The sequence below is a fragment of the Trachymyrmex septentrionalis genome, unplaced genomic scaffold, assembly GCF_001594115.1.
Source record: "Trachymyrmex septentrionalis isolate Tsep2-gDNA-1 unplaced genomic scaffold, Tsep1.0 scaffold275, whole genome shotgun sequence".
Classification (NCBI taxonomy): Eukaryota; Metazoa; Arthropoda; class Insecta; order Hymenoptera; family Formicidae; genus Trachymyrmex; species Trachymyrmex septentrionalis.
Genome location: NW_017305436.1, coordinates 362678 through 384263, shown reverse-complemented (window position 1 = coordinate 384263; position 21586 = coordinate 362678). Strand labels below are relative to the sequence as shown.

General features: G+C 36.4%; 1 protein-coding gene across 1 annotated transcript in view; it reads left to right on the top strand.

Annotated features, from left to right (window-relative positions):
• Positions 1-21586, top strand: part of LOC108749210 — a 142892-nt gene that overhangs the window by 32776 nt on the left and 88530 nt on the right. Inside the window, exons 8-9 of the mRNA XM_018487770.1 lie at positions 15245-15854; positions 16118-16469. Of these exons, the coding sequence (XP_018343272.1) occupies positions 15245-15854; positions 16118-16469 (962 nt within the window). The remainder of the gene's footprint in view (positions 1-15244; positions 15855-16117; positions 16470-21586) is intronic.

The window sequence follows — 21586 nt, the reverse complement described above, 5'->3', positions numbered from 1 at the left end:
CAAGGAATGTGTATTACCAATAAAAGTTAATTATAATATATATATATATATATATATATATATATCGTAATATATATCATAATCATACGTTTGATTAATGTATGTCATAAGAGTAGAGCAATCAAAATAAACTGCTTAAAATGTAAAGAAAGTATGCCGAAATGAATTGACACGGTAACTGTAGCAATGAGATATTTTATCAAATATCAATTTTATTGACATTTTTACTTTATAATTCATAATTACACAAGTAGTACATAATTATATAATCATTACATTACTAAGTTAACCTTTCTTATGCAGTTTAATGTACAATTGTCGTTAAAGATTATTACATGTACAAATCTTAATATACTGATTTTATTTCTACATAAACTAAAAAACCATATTTTTCGAACTATAGCTTTAATAATATGATCACTATATATGCGTACATGTTTCCATCCTCTACAACATATTTAAATTATTGTTACATTCGCTTAAATACAATAATAGAATATCATCTGTTTCCGCCTTTTATATTTTACATACATTGGGGGTACAAATAAAGAATGTTTTCATCACAAAAAAGCGATGGATAATTCATAAAATGTTCATGGAAATGTATTTTTTCCTCTTCGAAAATTGTCTTGCATATTCCACATGTGTATACCTTCTGCAACAAAAAAATACCAATAACATCACGCGATGTATCATTTGAAACTTTGATTCGAAATCATAAATGTTTACAAGAATTGAAATCGATAATTCACGCACGCACGCACGCACGCACGCACGCACGCACGCACGCACGCACGCACGCACGCACGCACGCACGCACGCACGCACGCACGCAGGTAGCCACTTTTGCGTTTCCGATCAATCCAATTTCATTTGCGGTAATGCAGGATGATTCAGAAGTCCCTAGAATCTAGTTCCTTCTAAAGCGCTACCGCGCGCGGCATTTGCTGCGTCCATAAATAGGCACCTTTAAGGACCCACGAGAAGCGCTGAGAAGATGCACGAAGGGTAATGAGTAAACAACACTTAACTATCTTTGCACAATTTTGTTATAAAGATTTCCCCTTTTTATTACGTTTATTCAAACAATTTCCCGTTTTTTGGTTACACTTTGTTTACACGTTTATCTTTAATGGTCGGTTTTAATATAGCAATACCATTTTACTTTGCGTTAATAGTTATGATCATTCGTTTAATTATGGTTACTTATAGTTTGTTTACGCTCGCGATAATACTTAAGGCGGTCGGTATCGCGTATAATAAGACATTTGCCGCTCGCGACGCATGTAACGTGCCTGTAGATTCGTTTTTCGTGCGAGACTCTCCCGGCGATTAGGCGGTCGAATATAAAGAAGTGCTCGGTGTCTCATTATCGCGCCTTTTGGCGATCGATAGGACCATATTTGGCCATACCTAGCAACGGACGTCGTTCACGCGTGAATTGCCAAATCTGCAGTCTATTTTCATGGCAGCTTGTTGCTATGTCAAAATGTAAGGCTCATGAATTGCTGTCTTGCATTTCTGCTAGCTAGTTGCTATGCCGAAATTCAACGCTTACTCATGATAGCTTTAGGGCTACAACAAATATTTTTAGTCTGAGCGCCCGAAATCTCATGCAGGAATTAATAGGATAACTAGACCGATTCTAACTCATTATGTGTTAGTGCGTATACGTATACGATGTGCGTGCGCGCGTGCGTACATGCGTGCGTGAGGGAGTCGGGGAGGGAGAAGTACCTCACAGATGTTAGGAAGGGGAGGGGGAAGTGCGTCACCGGGAGTCCATGTTAGAGAAGAAAGAGGTTTCGTTCCTTCTCTGTCTTCAATCTATTGTCCTCCCTCTCCTACTCATTAGGATGCAGCTCTTTCTCTTCCACTCGTTGCAGTCCTATATTTATTATTTGCGCTCTCTCTTCCTCGCGTTGCGCTCTCTCCTACGTTGTCTTTTCTTCTTGCACGTGATTTAATGATAAATATATATGATACGACTTAGAAACTAATTATGATAATATTTTTATGAATTTTTAATAATATAATCTAGTAACACTAATTATGATAATAATTTTTAGTAATGTAGCAAAAAAATGATCAAGCGCGCTTTCTTATTGACTATTCAATATTGTTACGAAGATATGAAGAAGAAATGGCGAAGATACTAGGGATAAAATAATTTTAGAAGAAAATTATATATATTATATTTTAATATATATTTATTTATTATGTAATGCAGTATGTACAATATAATCTAAACCATAGATATTATTATATATGTAGGCTGCTGGAAAAGTTTCTGCAATCTAGTACTTCCAGTGGCGCCAACGTTCTGCTACTATTATATCCGTAAAATTAGACGTTTTTAACCTATAATTCAATTGACCCAAGCCAACTAGTTTTGTTTGCATAGTATTTTAAAAGAAGTTATTTTGTAAGAAAATGGAAATTTCGCGGGAAAATTTTCGGGCAATGATTTTTCACGATTACAAATCTAACTCCGAAACAATGCATTGATCGACTTTTTTTGGGGATGAAGTACCATCCAATAGGACTGTTTATAATTGGTTTGCCGAATTCCAGCGTGGACGTACCTTAGTGATGTCCACGTCTGTTGTTGCCACTAATGTTGATGCTGTGCGTGAAATGATTGAGCGAAACCGGCATATACGAGGTCTGGCTATTAAATAACGAGACTGCGCGCGCAGAAGGCGTCCTAGAGGGGTAGGGTGGGAAACGAATGCAGCGTTGGATAGCTGGAAGTGTCTACTATTTCAGTACGAAAACACGTTTTTGTCGCAGTAGTAGTATTTTTTCTATAGAGGTTAGAAACGAACTTGTTTTTTTCTCGTGCCGATAACAATGTGTGACGAAAAACACGAGCAACGGATCAATGTGAAATTTCTCGTTAAATTAAAAAAAACTCCGACTGAGTGCTATAAGTTGTTGAAAGAGGCCTATGGTGAGAATTTTCCTGCATCGTCAAGAATGAAAAAAGCAAGGATGTCGAAATCAAAATTTAAAGCCATGCTAATCGTTTTTTTCGACATCAACGGCATCGTGATGACTGAATGGGTTCCAAAGGGTCAAACTGTAAACCAAACTTACTATTTGACAGTTTTGGCAACACTGCGAGAGCGAGTTCGTAAGAAACGGCCGGAGTTGTGGAAAAACAAGTCGTGGCTCTTACACCAGGACAACGCACCTGCCCATAACGCGCTGTCTGTGAAGCGTTATTTAGCCGCTAGAAGCAGTCCAGTGCTCGAACACGCGCCGTACTCGCCTGATTTAGCAACCTGTGACTTTTTCCTGTTTCCGAAGATCAAGTCTGCCTTAAAAGGAACCCGGTTCGAGTCGATGGAAAAGGTGAAGCGAAAATCGGCGGAGCTCCTAAATGTTCTTACAAAAGAAGACTTCCAGCATTGCTTTGACCAATGGAAAAAACGAATGGAACGGTGTGTGGCGAGGGGAGGGGAGTACACTGAAGGGGAGCATTCAATTGTAGAATAATTTTCAAAATAAAACTCTTTTTCATAAGCAGTCTCGTTATTTAATAGCCAGACCTCGTAACATACCGCGAGATTCAGGCATCCTTAGGCATTGACGTGAAAGCAATACATACGATTTTGCATGATCACTTGAGCGTACGGAAACTTTGCAGTAGTTGGATCCCACACAATTTGACCGAAGTTCAAAATACAAGCTCGTGTTAAATGGAGCAAAGAAATGCTCAAGAAATTCAACCGATGTCGGTCAAATTTGGTCTACAACATCGTTACTGGGGACGAAACATGGATCTATTCGTATGAGCCCGAAAGTAAACAACAATCCACTGTTTGAGTATTTCAAAATGAACCGAAACCAACAAAAGTTGTTCGTTCACGCTGCCAAGCAAATGATTGCTTGTTTCTTCGGTTATACCGGACATGTGACAACCGTGGCTTGAAGGATTGTAAATACTGATTGGTGTACAACAATTTGTTTGCCAGAAATCATAAATGAATTGCGTAGAATAAATCGAAATCGTCGCATCATCCTTCATCATGACAACGCCAGCTGTCACACAGCACGTCAAACCGTTGATTTTTTATCCATGACTCATTGTCCGTATTCACCTGATTTATCACCTAATGACTTTCTTTTTGTCCCAAACATTAAAAATAAGATGCGTGATGAGCGATTTGAGTCGCCTGAAGCAGCTGTTGAAACATTTCGTACACTGATTTCCGAGGTTACAGCCTTAGAGGAAAAAATGCTTCGAAAATTGGTTCGAGCGTATGCAAAAATGTATCGATCTTAAAGGCGAATACTTCGAAAAACAATAAAATCATTTACCGAATTACATGTTTTTTTTCATATTGTTTGCAGAAACTTTTCCAGCAGCCTACGTATGTAGGCGGCGTTAGACACTCGTACCGAAGCACACACATACGTGTTACTGAAAACGCGGAGAAAGCGAGGAGCGCGAAGAGAAAAAGTAGTGAGGGGGAGGGAGGGGGGAGGACACTGCGATATTCTGCCCTTAGCGCAAGGCGCACGATTGCAAGAGAAAGCATAATTGGACATGATGCCGGCTCGCGGTGTCTTACACATTTGTTACTATAATAGTACGAGTGAGATACCCCGGTGTCTCTCTCGCTCGCCAATATTCATAATAATACTTTTATTATGCACAAATTGTTGTAATTATGCATAAAAATTTTAATGCTGTAAAAATTTTAATACTGTAAAAAATTTTTGTGCATAATTACATATAATTTTGAAACTCATTGTAATAGCTTTGCATGCATTTATAAATTTGCAGTGTGCAAATGAATTTAATATCTTGTCACACACAAGATTGCAATATTAAATTTACATTTAAATAGGAGAACATATAATAAAATAAATAAAAAAAAAATAATATAATGTAATGCCACGTGCCGAATGCCATAGGACACCATTCCTGCCGGTGCGTGTATACATCTGTAATATGTGTAATGTGTATAACATGTGTAATGCGTTTATATTTAATATATTGGGAGTATAAATAAGTTTCCGCCGTTTGACAAACAATGGTGCTACCAGTATGTTATAGTTAAAATTGTCAGCTGTAAAATGTCATATCATAAGGTTGGACATCTGGCAAGAACATAACCTTGAAATATTAGCGATTTTGCATCAGCATCTTATATCTTTTTTCGTGCGAAAATGTCGAGTTTTGAGCCGAATAAGCATTATTTGCGGGAGCTTTTGATTTACTTCTTTAATTTGAAGAAATCTGCAGCTGAAGCGCATCGATTGCTTGTAGAAGCATATGGTGAGGCTGCCTTAAGTGAGAGAAGTTGACGTGAGTGGTTTCAAAAGTTTAAGAATGGTAAATTTGAAGTTGAAGACAAAGAACGTAGCGGAAGGCCGAAGGTATACGAAGACGCGGAATTGGAAGTATTGGATGAAGATTCGTGCCAAACGCAAGAAGCACTTGCACTTACATTAGGAGTGACTCAACCAGCAATTTCACATCGCTTAAAATCGTTGGGAATGATTCAAAAGCAAGGAAATTGGGTTCCACATGAATCCAACTGAAGCCGAGAAACGTTGAACGCCGATTTTTCACATGTGAAATGCTGCTTACCAGGCATAAACGAAAGGGTTTTTTGCACCGTGTAGTCACTGGTGATGAAAAATGGATCCACTACGATAACCCAAAGAAGAAGAAATCATGGGGACCACCTGGCCATGCTTCAACATCGACAGCCAAGCCGAACATTCATGGGAAAAAGCTCATGTTGTGTATTTGGTGGGATCAGCTAGGTGTCGTGTATTATGAGTTGCTTAAACCGAACGAAACCATTACTGGGGCTCTCTACCGAACACAATTGATGAGATTGAGCCGAGCACTCAAGGAAAAACGCGCCCACTACTACTCTAGACACGACAAAGTTATTCTTCTGCATGATAATGCTCGTCCACATGTTGCGGCGCCGGTCAAAACCTACTTGGAAACACTCAATTGGGAAGTTTTACCCCACCCGCCGTATTCACCAGACATTGCTCCTTCTGATTACTACCTGTTTCGATCGATGGCGCATGGCCTATCTGAGCAACACTTCACATCATATGAAGATACCAAAAATTGGGTCGATTCGTGGATAGCTTCAAAAGATGAAGCGTTTTTCCGTATGCGGTATCCGTATGCTGCCAGAAAGATAGGAAAAAGTAGTGGCTAGCGATGGACAATACTTTGAATAAAACATTAGGTATCGTTCTTTCACAATAAATGCCCAATTTTTGATAAAAAACGGCGGAAACCGATACGTCTGATTCGTGCCACTGTTGCAATTCGATGAAAATCCCTACAGCGATTCAATATTGTTTGATGAAATTTACTCGATAAGCGCATTTGATCTCATTCTTCATTGTATTGTTATTGACATGAATAGTCAATGAGTACTGTTCATTCTCTTTGCGAAGCGTTTTCTATCTCGCAACATCATTAGGATGAAATTGTAGAATTGCACGTTTTAGATACTTGTTAATATCACGTATTTCGTAGGATCCTTCGGGAATGGCAGTTTCTTTGTCATCTTTGTCAAAGTAAAACTTATATTTCAATGAATTTACATTAGATATCATATGGAAGGACTTTCAAAGTCCGTCAGATCGAGCTCGTAATCGCGATCGCTCAAATCTACGGAAAGTAATAGACCGCGAGGACGCTACTCTTACTGATGAGCGTAAATGTCAGTGACATATTTGAATAAATATTTGAATAAATACGAGTTGAAAGAATGCAATGTCAATTCTTAAATTGATCAACCGTCTGCAAAAACTATATATACAATTGTTACTATGATCGTAACGTTGATAAGGTGTGCGATTATACTCGATTTGCGTTACGTCTAAATATCGCACCAATTCCTTCGGTGGTCGAAGATTGCCGAACCTATCAAAGTAAACAGCACGATCTCCCCGCTTCGCGTACGCCAATAAGTATCTGGTCCATCAGCATTATTCAAATTTACGATACGCTTTCGTTTCGATACATCCTCTCTGTTATAAGATAGTACACATAAAAATAGCTCTAAAATATGGAATACACATACGTTTTGCCAATTGTTGTAGTTGTACGTTGGTAATTACACCCTTCGGCATTCTAGGCAACTGTTTAACGTTTTTTTTAATCTTTTTTATTTTTTCCGTTGTAACTCGTCCACGCTTGTACGGAGCGAAGTAAACTTCATGACCTTCCATGACGCAGTTATGACATTTCAGTTGTTCCAACTGAAACGTTACGCGGCTTTATTATATATCATTTATAGCTTTTGTGACTCCTGCCGTGCCGCTGACCAACGAGCCGAAGATTCCCAATAGCGATAGAATAGGTAAGATACTACCGTTTTTTGCCACTAATAGTATTCATTTTTTCGTCGACTTTTTCTTCTTCTTTGTTTTCAAATCCATACCATTTTCGTTTTTTTTTTTACTTTTATAGCCGTCAAGCAGCTGTGGCAGCAGCTCTCTCTTCAAGAGTCGAATCTTTTGCGGTAATCCATTTCCGCGCTTCCTCAGCGAGTATTTTATCAGCTACATATCGTTTCGTGAGATCTTTGCTCCGCGAATAAGCTATGTCGTGTTTGCGACATGCCGCGTCCAATGGATTAATATGCTTCGATCGCCTCTAGCCAATCGCTTTTCTAAATGCGTACCACAAACTTGATATTCGGAGATATTCAACTCAATCGGAAGTGCGTTTATCGCGTGATTTAAAAAACCGCGGCCTTTTGTTGTTGTTGTTGATATTTGCTACAATTTTTTATAAACGGCGCTGGATCATCAATATGCGATCGATGGCAGGGCAAATTATAATGTTTCAAGCACCGATGTTACTGAACCTCTAAATCAGCCTTTATATGCTCGAGTAATCTGTCCCACAATTGATCTATGTAATTCTTAAACTCTCGTAGCAAAATAATTTTCGGTATATATATTTCCAACTCTTTGGAAGTTAAACTATGTACATCACAGTTGTAACGATAAGAAACATTTTGAATACTGAACGGTTTCGCTTTGGGTGCTACTATAAATACATCTGCTCTCGATGTCGTTTTTTCAATTTGCATCATTGTCGTGAAAGGAGAAGATATAAAGTTCGACAATCGCAGACGATTAAAATGACTAATGTTGACAATAAAGTACAAACTAAAAAAGAAATACGCAAGCATGGAAACATGCTGCCGATTTCTATACGCGGTATCATCTGCGGTCCATCAAATTGTGGCAAAACAAACGTATTATATTGATAAGTTTGCTGAAAAGTCCACATGCGTTTCGAAAACGTGTACGTGTACTCGAAATCGTTGTAATGCCAAAATATCGGCTTGGAGAATTTATTAGCACCGATTGAAGAAATTGGTTATTTTACATTCTCCAATAATAATGATGTAGTTTCATCGAACGAGGCGCTTTCAAATTCTATTTTTGTCTTCGATGACGTGGCATGCGACAAGCATGACGCGATCAGAGAGTATTTTGCGATGGATCGACACGCAGACGTCGACTGCTTCTATCTGTATTAGACATAAAAATACCGAAGCATCTTATACGCGATAATGCAAATCTATTGATCCTGTTCAAACAGGGAGGTACCAATTTGAAATATGTATACAATGATCATGTAAACACCAACATGTCTTACGAGAATTTTTGCAAACTTGTCATTGCTGTTGACAACAAAAGTATGAATTCGTAGTGATAGGTAAAGACAGTGTGCTTACGAATGGACGATACAGAAAAAGATTTAATGAGTATGCGATATCTTAATGTGATTAGTCATTGTCAATATGTCAACTACACAACATTTCAAGTGCAACATGGATAACAGCAAAGAGTTCAAGAATCACGAGAGGATAGCGAAACAAATTGCGAAAATAAGTGACTTGATTCGTAAAAAGTATCGCGCTTTAAAAACCGGAAAAATAGAGGAAGATATAGCATTGGAGAAACACTTTAAGTCTATCGTCAAACTTCTAAAACAGATTGTCGAGAACACCGCTAATGATGAATCTCAACTAATTAAGAAAAAAATCAATTTTTATAAGAATAAAGAATACAAATGAATGCGTGCTTCTATTCGGTTAAGAAACTACTCGGTTCGCGGATATTGTCTAGGCGCTTAAAAATTAGAATTTACAGAACGATTATTTTACCGGTAGTCCTTTATGGCAGCGAAGCGTGGTCACTTACGTTACAAGACGAGAAAAGATTTAGGGCTTTCGAAAATAAAGTACTTCGAAAAATCATCGGGGCAAAACGCGATGAGGAAACGGGCGAATGGAGAAAATTACACAACGCAGAATTACATCAATTATATAATAGTCCGGATATTATTAATGTCATAAAATCGCGTCGATTAAGATGGGCAGGTCACGCGGCGCGTATGGATGAGAATCGAATTGCATATAAAGTACTAATTGGTAAACCGGATGGGAAAAGACCATTGGGTAGACCAAGACGTAGATGGGAAGATAATATTAGAATGGACCTTAACGAAATGGGGTACGAGGGTCACAAATGGAGGGATCTTGCTCAGGGACGGGAACAGTGGCGGGGTTTGGTATTTGCGGCAATGAGCTTTCGAGTTCCTAACGCCTAATAATAATAATAATAATAATAATAAAGAATACAAATATAAAGAATAAAAATATTAAGAAAAGAAAACCCGAAGATAATGAAGATGTTCATGATGAAGATAATAATGATGGTGATGGCTTCTGGATGGATAATTCATAGCTTCAATTGACACCGTCGTCTAAAAAGCAACGTACAAAAGAATCGAACGTTACGTCGAATTTCAATTATGCATCGCCTGAACCACGCGAATTATCGTACGAACATTCGCACGTTCCCTCAGTCGAAGACTTTATGAAACGCCCAATGAATCGCTTGAAACGTTAGTTAAACAATCTTTGCAAACGCGGCAAGTTCGTGAGGAGTATATAATTAATTGGGGGCACTTCGACAAAAATACGTAAATATGCTTCTCAATAGTGACAGAGAAAAGGCGATCGATTACGTTTATAACATACGAGGGTGGTCCCAGAAGTACCCGACCTAACAAAGAAAACACAAAAAATTTGGGAAAAAATATCTTTATTTCTCAACATAGTCTCCTTTTAGCTCGATACACTTTTCCCAGCGATGTTCAATAGCTTCGATGGCCTGTTTATAGTAAGAACCGTTGAACTCCTCAAAATAGCCATTAACCGCAGACTCCACCTCTTCATTGTTGGTAAATCTTCTACCACCGAGCCATTTTTTCAAATTTGGAAAGAGAAAATAATCCGAGGGGGCTAAATCTGGCGAATAGGATGCGTGGGGAAGCAATTCGGACTTTACCTCAACATCCTCTCGACGCTGCTTTTGTTCGATTGTTGAGCAAGCGCGGCACCCACCTTGCGCACAGCTTTCTCATCTTCAAATTTTCAGCCAATATGCGATGTATAGCACTTTTTGAAATGTTTACCATGTCTGCTAGCTCGCGCACTTTCAATCGACGGTCACCCAATACCATTTTGTGGATTTTCTTCACCATTTCTGGAATGGCCACCTCACTTGGTCGACCACTGCGATGTTCGTCTTCGTAGTTCGTACGGCCTCGTTTAAACTCTGCCACCCAATATTTTACTGTTGTAAACGAAGGAGCAGACTCCTCCAGAGTAGAATCCAGCTCGGTTTTGATATTGGTTGGGCTAAGACCTTTCAAATGAAAGTATTGTATCACATAACGATGACCAATTTTTTCCATTTTTGCAAATTCACCGAGATCGTCCACTATTGATGGCTGCCAAACAAATACTGAACAACGTAGCGTCTTCAAACTTCATAGTTAAGCTTTAGAAAGTTGGTGCTTTCCCCTACAGTGATTTTTTTTATACAACAACCGCCATCTGTACGTCAGGTCGGGTACTTCTGGGACCACCCTCTTAAATATCATTCGAATTGAATGCAACGTGACCAGGGACGCATACAGCAACGATAAGTCCGTGCACATGATACATGAATTTTCACCGATCACGCGTATTACCAGGATATAAGATATCGGAAAGACCGATATAACAAGTCATTTACCTTCCGATCATCATACGGAGCGTTAGAGATCTAACGGTTCGCGTTGTGGATCAAGACAGACGATTACTCAATTTTCGTGGAGAAGAAATCACCGTTAGATTGCATGTACGGAGGCAACAGCGATAAAGTGATACGATAACATGAGATGCTTGTTCTGAACGAGCCGGCAAAACGGATTAGAGACATAATTTTTGCTAGAGGGACAACGATACAAAATAATCAATCGTTTAGTAAAAGGAAGCTTACTGGGCCAAACGTTAAATTTGTACAATCATTAGGCTTTATTGTACGAAACATCTGAGTTGATATCTTGAATATTTGAGGTGAGCCAATCTTTGATGATCGTATCATCAAGTTCGAGTTTCACACGTACAATCCATACGTCAACACCACGTTTGGACATAGCGACGAGATAAGGATACCTATATAACTGCGGGATTTATACACGCTACCGTGTGAAAGTGTTCTCTACGTCGAAGGCAGATTGACATCAGAGGAAAAAGATCAACAAAAACAATCAATAATTGGAAGTAATTGCGTAGCATTCATGTTTGACGAAATTTGATATGAACTCAATGGTGCAGAGATTGATCTTAATAGAAATGTTGGAATAACCAGTACTCTAAAGAGCTATACATCGTTTTTAAGTGACAATACAATGATTATGGATAATGCTGGACTTATTTCATCTGAGTATAATGCGAAAAGTTTAATGACACCTGATGAATATTTTAACTTTTGCGTGCCGCTCAACATGTTGTTGGACTTTTGCGAGGATTACAAATGTGTGGTAATTAACGCTCGTCACGAATTAAGTTTGATACGAGCGCACAACGACAACAAATGCATTGTGGGAGATCCAGCGACTGAACCGACGATTGAATTAGTTAAAATATAATGGCGAATGCCTCACGTTATGTTGAACGAAGTCAATAAACTATCCATGCTGCATACCTTGGAAAGCGGACGATATCTAATGTAAGTAATAAGTTTCCGTTTATGGAATTTGTATGAGTATCCCTTATTACAAAACACGACAAAGCATTCGTGGGTGATCAGGACTGCGACTTAACTGGAAAAACCTAGATATGTTCTCTTTGCTCTGCAAACTGTTAAAAAAAAAACATCATGAAAGTAATTAAAACTTACTTCGATCATTGTAAATTAATCAACGTGAAACTTTATCTAAATTCTGAATTTTATCCGTACAATGATCTGAATCTAGATTTTGACAAATACAAAAACCGCTGTCTTATATGATATTGATGTACGTCTTATTACCAAATTCCTCGGAAAAATCGTGAAACATTGAATATGAAAAACTTTCTTCACAGTTATACTCACGTTATCATTGATTGCTCGCGACAAAACGAATCCATCAAGAGGTATCGTGGATGTATGATTAGAATTTGAATTCAAGGAGAATGTATTGCGAATTCTACAACCTATTATTTTATCATACATGATCGCGTGATCAAATATAATCCAATGTTCAACGTAATACGCAAGATTACGTAAATTATCATTGCTGAAAGAAAAAATACTCTCCCCCTCTTTTCAATACAAGAGATAAAAACCAAGATTCTTTGCGATCGAGCACAGTCGTTCGAAAAGTCGTTCACCATGACTATACCAATATTTGTCTACAAGGATTTATTGTTGGAAAGAAATTTGTCGTGAAGGGAGTGGCGGTATTGAGACAAGGAGGCATTCTCTCTTATTATATTTTTACGTATCCCATGCCGCTTTCTGGCTAAATGCTTATCACAATGGATTGTGATGGAAAGACGGGATGATTCCGTACAGCATGGCGAAATGCCTGATTACAATGGTTATAATTGGTGCGGAAGAGAATGACGATGATAAGGCTCTCATATACATTAAAGGACGTGAAAAACGCGAATGACTGGCTGATATACTCGAGCAACAACTTGACCATTGAGATCTTGGATGCTGATTACGAAGATATAGATTCTTTACATAATCTATATGTTACTAATACTATGCGATGTATAAAACATGTTAAGAATTGTGCGTTACAAAATATACAAATAGTTACAACGCCAAAAAGAAATGTATCAAATTTAAAATAAAACATGAAATTTTTTAAATATATTTTGATGATATTCTTTCCCCCTTTCCCTGTAGTTAAGAATTAGTTAATTATAGTTGTTCAGTAGTACGATTATACAATAAGTATTGAATTAGTCGATAAGAAAGTGCGCTTGATAATTTTTTCGTACTACATTACTAAAAATTATTATTTTAATTAATTACTAAATCGTATCATTAAAAATTCATAAAATATTTATCATATCTATTTAATTAAATCGCGAGAAGAAAAGATAATGTAGGAGAAAGCAAAACGGGAGGAACAGAGAGCGCAAATGATAAGTATAGGATTGCAACGGGTGGAACAGAGAGAACTGCGTCCGACAATGGGTAGGAAACAGAGAACAATAGATTAAAGAGAAAACGTAGCAATGGATGAGAGAAAGAAGGAACGAACCCTTCCCCCTCTAACACGGACTCCCGATGACGCACTCCTCCCCTTCTTCCCAACATCTGTGAGGTACTTCCCCTTCCTTAACTCCCTTACACACACACATACACATCATGTACGCACTAACACATAGTGAGTTAGAATTGGCCTAGTAGAGTGCGATTACATGGAGCGCGGTACGCAGTACGCATTAATTAATAGCAACTAACTAGGCAACTAGGAAACCGCGTACCACGTACCGCCTATTTCTTTAGCTGATATTACGTGAAGCGCGGTTTGCGCGCAGTTTGCGGCACGGGTTAGTAACAAACTCACATTAGTATGAATTTTTTAATATATTAATTTATTTTTATCGATACTCTTATTTTTTAAACAGATTTATTTAATAATTGCATTTAAATCAATTAATTCTATTAAAAAGTGCACAGCAGTGTATAGTAATGTAATTTTTATTGTATTTTATAATAATTATTACAAATATAAACAAAAAGCAAGATTACACATAAAACAATTAAATCTAATTCCATCAATGTAGATTAATTTTGATCTCAAGTCTGTTATTAACATTGTAACTAAATAATTGTCACTGTCTCCTTGAAGAAGCCGTTGTTCCACAGTATAAATTGGTCTACTATATACTTCTTTGAACTTTTTTCTTCGACGTTGTTTCATATAATATAAATAGTTTGGTTAATGTTGATCTCACGTTCTTCTTTCGATAAGGTAACATTGAAGTTCTCACAATTTCACTAAAATTTTAATAGCTTCTTGTAACATCAACAACTTATTATCCATTTTTAATCTTTGCTCCAAAATTCTAGACAGATCAATAATGACACATACGTATGATTTTAGCGCGTACCCTGTGCACATAATACGGGAAAATGATCAATAATGCGTTATAGGATTCAAAAACAATTTTTAAAATAATAAAATTTTAAATAAAATTTTTTCAGTAATGTCGCAGTAATGATTATTTCAACATTTTAAATAGTGTACTTAAATAAAGTACAATAACAAATATTACTATTTTGGTGAAACAATTACTTTTTTAATTATGTATTTATTTCCCACGTCATTTTCGGGTCTTTCACGCTTTGTGTGCACAGGGCACGAAATACATGCGGAATAGAAAAATGCGGAAGAGCGCTGATTGGCTGTTCGAATCACGTATCCTCTGTCCTGCTGATTCCCATAGCGTGTGATTTTATCCTTAGACATCGACACGCGGCATGCGCCTTGCGAATGTTTTGATTGGTTCGCGCTAGCTAACGTACGTGTCACGTCGTACCGGCGTGATAGAGAACAATACTACTACCCGAATAAGTTTTTGGTTGGAATAATCACATAAAATGTTTAACTAAAATATTTTTATGAACAATGTGAAGCTAATTAACAAAAATAAGTAGCGCGGGGTGAGAAGTAATTCCGTAGAGAAAAAATTCCGTTTGTACAGACGGCAGACATAACAATATATAAATATAATATAAAAAAGAAAAAAATTTTGTGTTTGCGATAAAATAATAATTCACTAAAAAACTTTTTAAAAAATTAGATATTAAAAAATTTGTAAAAATATAGATTTTTTGAAAAAAAATGTATTTTCTTCAATTCTTAGATATGTTTTTTTCGTTATTTTAGATGATTCAATTAATATGGGTCATTTAGATATTCCTGGGAAAGATTCTGAAGACTTGAGTTTGAAATCTATCTCTGACGGTGATAATTCTGTATTCAGCGATCACGTAGATCAACCTCAGATAACTCGACAAGGTCATCCAGGTGATTCGCCGAGACCGAATGAACATTCGGAGAACGAGTCTGAAGAATTGGATGATATCGAGCTAATATTCACGACAGATGAGATATGTCGCGATCTCGGTCTGCAGGAGGATCTGGTTTCTATCACCGAGACGGAAACATGGCAACATGGCGATGGCGGTCAGCCTATTTTACTTAAATATATAAAACCGACAGAGGATGAGTCATTAGTTTGTAATGGTGAGAAAACCAGTTCTGTCGAGGAAGCCATCTCGTCGCAGAGTTCTAGCATTGACCGCGAGGAGAGTGTCGACAGGTTCGACGAGAGCTCCAGTACCAGACTCAACAAGATGTGGTCGCAATGCTCCGTTCTAGTGGAGACTGACATCAGCAAGTGTGGTATATTGGAAGATGCTGAAAGCACAACAGGATCATCCATGCGACATGTCACGAGAAGAAATACTTTGGCTGCACCATCGACGGCTTACAGGTTTACAATAATTTAGATAATTTTCTTCAGGAAACCATTTTTTAATCAATCTCATGTCTTCTTAGGTTCATAAACTGTATTTACAATATTCACATAATTCTTTCTCATATTGATTATATTTTTCAGCTTAAAATCGAGCAATCAATTGATTGAATGTTACTTATCATTATCAATTTCTAATTTTATAAATACGTTTTATTATTTTTATTGTGCTATATAATTTTATTACTAAATGTATTATTATATTATTGTTATTCTTCTAGACCTATCATTCATCGGGAAGCTCTAGCTAATAGTCGGAGAAAGAATTCTGTCCCATTGCGGCCGGTGATGGATCGTAGTAGTGGTGCCCGAAGAGAATCTGGTGCCCAGACGGACATCTCTGCGCTTCCGGCACAATGGCGATCCGAAAGCTATCTCGCGCACAAAGTCGCACATACTTTTACGACATTACCGAGCAAGTTTGCGCTACCAACGGGAGTGTCTAGCCGGCTGAGATTATCGGACAAAACCCGAGAAGCTAGAAGAGTAATGTTGTCGGATATTAGCTTCACTAGCATGGTACCAGAATTATCAAGAAGTGCAGATCACTTGTGCCATGAGCCACATGCACAGGTGAAATTAAAACATAAACTATTGAACAAGTAGAGATTAGAAACAAAAATTATTAGTAATAGCTTTCAAATTAGCTCTACGGAAGTTTTACGAATTATATCTGTGTTATCTTTATACATTATTTTATAAATATTGCAGTTTACTTCATCAGGGTGAAATGTGATGCTATTTTAAGTATAACAAGAATAAAAACAAATGAATGATATAAGTACGCTATTTACTTAATACTTACAGCATCAGACCTAGTGAAATAAATTGCAATGTTCATGAAACGTTGGCATTTAACGATGTATCAAGATTGAGATAACTGCAAACTTAATTGTTTCCAAAGAATAGTGAGACCAAGAATGGAGGGCTCATTTATAATCCATTCATAAAAGACCTTGATTTTAGATTATAGTTAACAAACGAAATGTCTGAGGGCATAAGCTACACGTACCCAATCTAACATAACTGAACACGATGCACGCACACACGCGTATAAGAAAGTAATACATACATAGGATACATAGGATTTATAGGACAAATCTTTTGCATAAAGCATAAAGGACAATCCTGGATCGAATTTTGTTCATATAATAAATTTTTATTAAGCAATGAGAACCATGACTTATTCTTTGCAAAATTTTTCAGACATACTTAATATTTATGGGATATTTTTCATCAAAAACAGTCAGATGTGAATTATTACATCCTTTGTATGTAATGATGTTGTTTGCCTTTATTGAAGAATGAAACGATTCACTGTTACACAGTATCTGACTGTGTTCTTGCTGAAAAACGCCCAAGATTTATCACTTTACACGTGTTTGCTGGTGTTCGCACGATGATGAAGTCGGTCATAGGGACTCTTTCACCAATTTCGGTTAAGCTAATCGACGGTTACATGGGGTTCATTTAGACAACTCATTATTATTCATTATTACTTAAAATAAGTTAAACCTCGGTTAAAAATTAGCCATGAATTGTGAAACTGGGCCTAAATGAGTCTCATGTAATCTTCGGTTAACTTAACCGAGGTTAATGAAAGAGATCTATATTCTATTTGATCGGCCATATTCTAACACAGCCGATCAAACAAAAGGAATGTTAGATGGCGCGAAATAACGAGGTCGCGAGCCTTTCATTCTTGGTCTCACTAAGGTACTATAATATGAATATTCAAAGAAACTACCAAAGAATAGTGAAACTAGAACACTATAATATAGATATTCACATCCGTCATTTTTAGTCCTTTTTTCATTCTCTTGCTCCTTTCCTCAATCCCTTGCTCTCTTTCCATTCTGCTGCTAAGAAGATTGAAGAGAGAAGAAAGAAAGTTAAAGAGAGAACAAAGAGTGGAGTTCACTATTCTTTGGTAGTTTCTTTGAAGAAAATATCCGTGCAAGTATTAATAATAGGTTTGTTTTTTTATTTCTTTACAGGACTATGCTAAAGCTTGCTTTCTCGTTTTCATCAAATTTCAAACATACATATTTCACTTTAAGGCTTTTGAGTAGTCGCCGCGGTCATGTTGGAATCGTTTAAGCGAGAAATGATACGTTAATTTATGCTGCATGCCATTTGTAAATAAAGACAATTTGGATAAATCTAAATGACGAGATCGCTTTACAGTACTTATAAAATGGGCGAAAACTGTTCTTTTCTCCCTAGTCAATAAATGGTCGTAAAAGGCGTAAAATAAGCTATATTCAGGCAGAAACATACGGTTTGATAGCTGTTGAAACAAGTGAAATATACGCTTTTACATATAAAATTTCAAAATAACTAGTTTCCATTCATTTTTAGGGCTTTTATAAGTATGACACAAGTTACATTTTCACAATGAAGCAAATAATAACGAAATGGCATGTAACACAAATTTCATCGTCAAAACGTCACTTTTTCACGCCTATAAGTTCAGTCATTTATCGTGACGAGTCACTGTATACACACACGCACACGCACACGCACACGCACGCACACACACAAGCACGAGCCCATGTACATGTGCTCGCCTTCGGCACGCCGAGAGTACATGTACATGAGCTCATGTGTGTAGCTACTGGTTTTGCCAGGCCGCCGCGCCATCTGATTCTGTGTCATCACCATCAACGTAGAGTTCTTAGCTGAGCACTGTTACGGGCGACATACGCCGTAGTGTATAGTACAATATAATGATAAGATTCGAATTTTGTCTTCAGAACAGGCTTTATTTAAAGATAATACAATTGGCAAGCTTAAAACTAAGTTGCAAGAACGACTTACAGGAGTGGGCTGACTAAATCTGAGTTGGAAAGATCTTCATCAAGACGAAAGAGGTGGAGTTTTGTTGAATATTAGCCAAGAAGGTAACATGTTTAAAAATTCAATAAGTATACGTGGTAAGAGTAGAAAAGAACTGATGTGAGTTTTTATGACTCAGGAATTCGTTTGCTGATCACAAAATATTTGTAAGACAGAATATTCAGAAAAGATTAAAAGGCTAAGAAAAAAAGGGACAAAGACGGGTATTGAAAATAAGTAAAGAAATAATCGAAACAAGGTTTATAGGGATCGTTTAAACAAAAACTTTATATTAGAAATTTGTTAAAATGTTGCGACAAGAGTGATGTTAACATGTTGCGACAAGAGTGACGTGGCACGTAACAGTACTCAAGACTCTTAGTACAAAGAATGTATATTAGTTCAGCTATAAAAAAACAGACCAAGTACATTACTTATTTGATTATATTAGATGATAGAATAGATAATAAATATTATATAGATAATATTAAATATTTACAATAATATGTAAAAATCACTGGAAAAATGTTCAAAATAAGAATATATTCTATCATATTCTATCAAAGTTGATGTTTGATATTTTTGAGTAAATCTTATAATTTTTGGTTCTAACAAATTGTGCGCGCACATATGTTTCTACACGTTGGCATTTCTGAATAAGTAAATGCTGCAAATTTCTATGGCGAATTTTCCTATGAGTTTGCCTAACCATGGGTAACCATGATAAATTCGAAGTTCCCATGGGAGGATGTTTCTATCTTGTAAATTCCCATGGGTTTTTTCATGGATTCCTATAGAGGACTATAAGGGGTTGCGAACAATGAAAGGAATAGGGAACAGAAAACAGAATAAGAATTTCAATCTATCAGAAACTGTGTATTCCACAATACATGATTTCTGGTAGGTTGAAATTATTATTCTCTGTTCCCTGTTGCCTATTCCTTTCATTGTGCGCAGTCCTCTAAAATTCTGTAGGAATTTTTATAGTGTAAACAATTGATGACAACAGAAAAATATCAGAGTGTTCCTCGTCTTGAGCTTAGCCTTGGTCTCTCCTCCGAGTTGGTAAACTTCCGTCTTGCCACTGAGTCACACAGCTCTGACGCTGATAGCTTCTCTGTTGTGCCTATTTCCTCTAAATTTCTTACAATAGATATCTATAGGATTTACGTGTCATGTATATATAGGATAACATAGGAAATTTTTCTACAAGGTTTTACATAGGAATTTATGGCATTAGTCCATCAAAAGAGGCTCCTATAGGATCGTATGGGAAAAAGAATAATGTGCACGTTGATGTAATCGGACCTAAATGATAAACAGGATGTCTCGTATTTGGGACTATTTTCGTGTGCAGATAAAGTAGAATAAACTGAGTCGAAAAATCTTGTATCCTTTTTCAATTTTCAAAATAGTTTCTAAAAATTGCCGAATAAGTAGTTAAAATTAACGCATAAGACAACTTTAAGATATTTTTCTTTATGACATATTTTAAAGATGTTTTAGTCAAAGAACTCTTAAAGAAATTTTTTTATGTCTCATGCGTCGATTTTAGACATTCTGCTCGTTGGATACTAATTGCGAAAATTGCAAAATGATAAAGGACCTTCCGGTTCAGTTTAATCTGTTCTATCTGCATATAAAAATAGTTTCAAATATTTTGAGATAGCTTGTATAGTCCCAAAATAGTCACAAGTACTCTGAGATACCCTGTATAGTCCCTATAAAATACAGAATGAGTACACAAATTCTATACCGACTGATGTAATTTTACGTGAAAATCTAAGATAATTTTTTCATAACTCTAAAAATTGAAGGTCATATAATAAACAAGGTATTTGGTGACTCAAAAAGGTCATGAGTATACAGGGTGGCATCAATATATGGCCCCACCCGATCCGAACAGAGCGGACTAAGGACGTTCCGACATAATCAATATTTTGAAATATTGTATCATTATTCTTTTGATATTCGATATTTTTGCATCAAAACTTTCAGTTCATTCCTTTCATCAACTTTCCGTATCATAGCATATCGAATCTGGAAACTAGACATCAATTGATTCTATAAAAAACTGTATTTCCAAAATTCAACCGCATAAATTCGCGTTGCTTGAAATCCCCACAAATTTTTGCATTTAAAATGAGATAAATATATAACTTGAAAAGAGAGAGAGCGAAGATGCTGAGTCTGAGTGTAATGAGTGCAAGCAACACAAACAAACCTTTTATTTGTAAATGAGACGTGATGGTCATGTGATGATTACATAGAGGTGTTGGCGTTTATTTCTTATTACGTTGTGTAATTTTTCCAATAGCTATCAATTAAAATTTGTATTCCACATTTATTTGTTCATAATTATAACATTATAAATCTGTGATGCGGTCTAAATATGATGTTTGACAAATTTTTGAAAAAGATGGAAACTGTAGTATATGCATATGCAGGTTATGTTTGGCAGAGGTTAAAACCTGTGAAAACAACTAATTTAAGAGCTCACCTAAGAAAACATTATTCAGATTTTTTATTAGAAAAACAATCGAAGGTAATTATTGTAAATAATTATAAGAAACATTTAATATTTACAAAATAATTATTTTATTTCAGCGAATAAAGTTGACTAATCCAATAACCAGTATCAAAGATAATACATCTAGTCATGATAGCTCAGATAGCTCTTCATATAATAAAAATTCTATGTCTCAACCTATAGAATTGGATAAATCTGATATAGAATCAGATTCTATTTCAAAAGTCTCGTCATCGTCATTTTCGTCATCAATTAATTTAATCAAGTGTCGACAACCACTAATTAAAGAAAGCTTTACAAATATTAAATCATTTTTAGGTAT